Consider the following 5,140-nt stretch of genomic DNA (forward strand, 5'->3'; position numbering starts at 1 on the left):
TGTTTTTCCCTAAATAATGCAATGTAGCTGTGTTAATCGTCTTTCTCATCACTGTGACAGGAGAACAGGAATATAAGTTGATTATTTATCTCATGGTTTCAGAAGGTCCAGTCCGTCATGATGGGGAAGGCACGAAAGAGCAAAATGGCTCATACTAAAACCCGTGTTTCACTGCCTTCTCACTTATACGTTTTTACTCTCTCTAACCCCCCAAACCATTTGGATGTTGTTGTCCACGTGCATTGGGTCTTGCCCACGCAGTTCATCTTCTCTGGAATATGCTCAGACTTACCCGGAAGTGGCTCTCACCCAACTCTTAGGCGATTCTGGATCTGGATAAGTCAACAGTGGAGATTAACCACCACAACCACTATTTACATATCATTATATGGTATCAAGTGTGATACGCTGGCCAGGGACGACTTAGAGTGTATCATGGGTTCTATGCAAAGTCCACACTGTTGTAGCGAGAGGTTCTTTGTCCCAGCAGGGTTCCGCTGCCCTTGAGAGCCCCAAATAAACACACAAGATTCATATTAGGTATAAAACTGTTGACCGGTGGCTTTGGCTTCTTATTGACTAGCTCTGTCTTAATTATTAACTCACTTCTATTAATCTATGTATTTCCATTTGGTCTTATCTTACCAGAGAACACCTTGTGTGTCCTCTCGTCTCGGGCTCTACATGATGACTCCGTCTGCCTACATTTCCCAGAATTCTCCTTATCTCCTAGTCCCGCCTATACTTCCTGCCTGGCCAATCAGCCAATCAGTGTTTTATTCATCAACCAATAAGAGAAACATATATACAGAAGGGCAACACCCCCCACCCCCCACCCCCGTCACACTGTGTTGAGCACCTAATGGTTTTATCACTTGTGAAGAAGCTGGAACTATCCCCTTTGCTGAGGATGTATCTTTTCCTGTGCTTGCTTGTATTTATTTTATGTTTTTAAATAAGGCCCCACATATCTCAAGCTGGCCTCAAATGTTTGTGCCAAGGATGATCTGGCTCTTCTGACCCCTCTCCCTGCACCTATCAAGTGCTACGGTTAAGGTGTTTGCCAACACACCCCACCCCTCTCTAAGCCTCTTGGTTTTCTTTTGAACAAAGAACGTTTAGTCCGAGCTTTTGGCCAACAATGTCATCAGTTAGAATGTTATCAGTATTTTGTTTGTTTATTTTGAGACAGGTGTTGACATGCAGCCCTAGCTGGCTGGAACTGCCTAGGTACACCAGGTGACTCTGAACCTTCAGCAATTCTCTAGCCTCCTGAATGGTGTCGCTGTATGTTTTTCTTAAAGTTATCTATTTCTGGCATGAGTGCTTTTATAATAATTAAAATAATATAGTAGGAGAAAGTCTTCTGTGTAAGATTCAGCATTATAAAGCACATTAGTATGGAGAAAGAGAAAGTGGATGATTGGTGAGTTTGGACGGCTGCCCCGGAAGGGCAGCAGTTTGGCAAATGTTCTCTAATCGAATGGGCACAGAAAGGCAGAGGTTGGGAGTTGAGCCAGGTCCCCCAGCTCTATGCAGAGGCATTCTAGAGAGAAGAGGACACAGAGTTAAAGGCAAGGGACTCTTTCTGTCTCCTCTGCCCTGGGTTCCACATCCCTGAATCAAGGGATCAGGAAGTGGTTAAGTCACTTTTGTCAGCTGTTGCCTGCTGTGAGGCCTGCTGATTAGTAGCCATGATTGGTACTTGATGTCCATGGGGATTGGCTCCCAGACCCCACAGAGTCCCAAATTCACCAATGTTCAGGTCCTTTTCTAAAATGCATCCCTCTGCATGCTGTGCATCATCTCTGGATGATTTACAATACCTAATACAATGTAAATACTATGGAAAGTTTTGCCATACTGTGTTGTTTAGGGTATAATGACAACAAAATGCAAATACAGGACAATTGTAACCACCAAATACTTTTAAATTACCTATTACTATCATTGTGTGTGTGTGTGTGTGTGTGTGTGTGTGTGTGTGTATGATGTGAGTGAATGCAGGTGCGCATGTGCCATGGCCAGTGTGTAGGGGTCAGAGGACAACTTTCAGGAGTCAGTTCTTCTAAGTGAATTCCCAGGATCTAACTCCGGTTGTTAGCACGGTTTTACCAGTGAGCAATAATAATAACAAGAATAACACAAGGTCTTTCTGTGTAGCTCAGGCTCCCCGGTTCTGGGATTACGGGCATGCGGCTTCACCCTAGACCTCCACTTGGCTTCCTGATGGGACCCAAAGCTACTGAGGGCTGACAGCACACTGCCCTGATGCTGCTGGTCTGTTTTGCTCCCCCAGTAGTAACAGCCATGTTCCCCTTGCAGGTTAGCTGTTGGGAGAGATGGGCGACTGGAGCTTCCTGGGGCGGCTGCTGGAAAACGCGCAGGAGCACTCCACAGTCATCGGCAAGGTGTGGCTGACCGTGCTGTTCATCTTCCGCATCCTGGTGCTGGGGGCAGCAGCAGAGGAGGTGTGGGGCGACGAGCAGTCAGACTTCACCTGCAACACTCAGCAGCCCGGCTGCGAGAACGTCTGCTACGACCGCGCCTTCCCCATCTCGCACATCCGCTTCTGGGCGCTGCAGATCATCTTCGTGTCCACGCCCACCCTCATCTACCTGGGCCACGTGCTGCACATCGTGCGCATGGAGGAGAAGAAGAGAGAGCGAGAGGAGGAGCTGCCGAGGAGAGACAACCCTCAGCATGGCCGTGGCCGCGAGCCCATGCGCACAGCAAGTCCAAGGGACCCGCCACTCCGTGATGACCGCGGTAAGGTGCGCATTGCAGGCGCGCTGCTGCGGACCTACGTCTTCAACATCATCTTCAAGACACTCTTTGAGGTGGGCTTCATCGCCGGCCAGTACTTTCTGTATGGCTTCCAGCTGCAGCCACTTTACCGCTGTGACCGCTGGCCCTGCCCCAACACAGTAGACTGCTTCATCTCTCGGCCCACGGAGAAGACCATCTTCGTCATCTTCATGCTGGCTGTGGCCTGCGCGTCACTGGTGCTCAACATGCTGGAGATTTACCACCTGGGCTGGAAGAAGCTCAAGCAAGGGGTTACCAACCATTTCAGCCCAGATGCCTCAGAAGCCAGACACAAGCCCTTAGACCCCATACCCCAGGCCTCCAGCCCTGGCCTGCCCAGCACCTCCATTGGATTCCCACCTTTCTACACACACCCTGCCTGTCCCCCGGTACAGGCAAGGGCCACAGGGTTCCCTGAGCCCCCACCACCACCAGCAGACTTCACAGTAGTAACCCTGAACGATGCCCAAGACAGAGGCCACCCTGTCAAGCACTGCAATGGCCACCATCTAATCACAGAACAGAACTGGGCCAGCAGAATGGCCGAGCAGCAGACTCCAGCCAGCAAGGCCTCTTCCGCAGCGTCCAGCCCTGAGGGTCCCAAGGGTCTCACAGACAGCCGTGGCAGCAGCTTGGAGGAGAGTGCCTTGGTGGTGACACCAGAGGAGGGAGAGCAGGCCTTGGCCGCCACAGTGGAGATGCACTCCCCACCCTTGGCCCTCCTGGACCCAGGAAGGTCCAGCAAGGCCAGCAGCGGGCGGGCCAGACCTGGTGACTTGGCCATCTAGCCATACTCAACCCAGACAGCTTTATAAACCTTCCCTTTCCCCCTTAGAAACCAAAAATCAAAATGCATTTCAAATCAACGGGGGGGGAGATGGGGGAGAGAGAACCTGACAGTGATGGAGAACAGGAAAACACGGAACAAGCCTGGTCAGGTGTCTGGTTTAATGCTTGCTGTTCTTGTCACTGTGGAATATAGTGGGGATGACTCCAGCGTGTCTGAGATTGAGAGGGGGCAGGGAGGTTGGCTTTTCAAGATGCTCCCAGCAGTGGTTGCTCTCCAACTCCTCCATCTGCAGTTACTATTCTGCCGTGATAAAGCGACAGGTGTTTGCAGCCCTCCAGTGGGAGACAATTGGGTTTCCATTCCTAAGCTCTCTCCAAACAGCCCAGAGTCACAGAGGCACTTAGCTCTATCTCTATTTGATACTTTTAACTTAGAGTTGAGTTTCATTTGGGATATTTGCCAAACTGTACTAAAAAAAGATTTAGAGGGACTCTATCTAGTGTCATTTGAGTTTCTGGAATTGCATCCGAAGTCCAGCCTATCCAACTACAGGCTGCTGGCAAATAGCAGCTGCCTCCAGAGGGTGGTTCTATGGGGCGGGGCCACAAATGTTACTGGTGGAGGCAGGTGGAGATGCAGAGAGACCCTGGAGAGCCCTTCAGCAGATGAGGAGAATGACGGCAGTGTGGCAGGTATGCCCTAGGAACTTATTCTTTGATGACATTTTGTGCTTAGTCTGAATGGTAAAAAATATTTGCAACACACACACACACTTTATCTTTCATTAAAAAAACATAGGATTGCTAAAATGACTACTGATCAGGAAGATGTTTCATTAGTTGAGATGTTGTACTTTCCTTTAAAACAGATTCGCCTTCCACGTCAGCTGACTAATCACTGTGAGGGTGTCTAGATAATAAGCTAATCACTGTGAGAATGTACGCTAGGTAAAACTTGGGGGATTTGCGTGCATTTTAAATACTTGAAGTTTTAAAGTTTCTGGATGGGAGGTTCACTACTATAACCAGGAAAAATACTTATACAGATGAATCACTGATGACCTACACTTAAAAGTACAAAATAAAACACTTCAAGTTCCCTAACCGTTTTTATTTTGTGCCTGTTTGCTTTCTAAAGTGTAAATAAAATTGTCTTGATTTTACTGCCTGTGTAAGAGCATGTGTCTGATTGTGGGGTGTCCACAGCTTTCCATACACTTAAGTACTGTTCTACAAGGAGGCTATTTATGTACATGGGCTGGGCAGGGAGGGGGCAGAATTCTCTGTACAGTACTCACTGCAGTAGGCCCTCTGTCTCCATCACCGTTTGTCATAAGCTAGTGAATAATGCTCATGCGGAGGCTGCTCCCCCCCCCAGTGGCTTTCGCTCTGAGTTCATCCTTATTCAGCAAACATAATCTATTTTCTCATTTATTTCATTTATTTTTATAAGTTAATCTAATGATTAATTTAGTCACACCCCAAATGCATACATACATAGTTCATTAATGCATTCTGCTTGCTGTAGAATGCCATGCGGCAA

At 48.3% G+C, this 5,140-nt stretch overlaps 1 protein-coding gene across 1 annotated transcript; it reads left to right on the forward strand.

Annotated features, from left to right (window-relative positions):
* The first annotated feature begins 2,334 nt into the window (after positions 1–2,334).
* Positions 2,335–3,656, forward strand: Gja3 (gap junction protein alpha 3). Its single transcript, XM_021230200.2, has one exon. The coding sequence runs from the start codon at positions 2,343–2,345 to the stop codon at positions 3,594–3,596; it is 1,254 nt and encodes a 417-aa protein (XP_021085859.1). The 5' UTR covers positions 2,335–2,342; the 3' UTR covers positions 3,597–3,656.
* Positions 3,657–5,140: the final 1,484 nt, after the last annotated feature.

Source organism: Mesocricetus auratus, unplaced genomic scaffold, assembly GCF_017639785.1.
Source record: "Mesocricetus auratus isolate SY011 unplaced genomic scaffold, BCM_Maur_2.0 Super-Scaffold_100707, whole genome shotgun sequence".
Classification (NCBI taxonomy): Eukaryota; Metazoa; Chordata; class Mammalia; order Rodentia; family Cricetidae; genus Mesocricetus; species Mesocricetus auratus.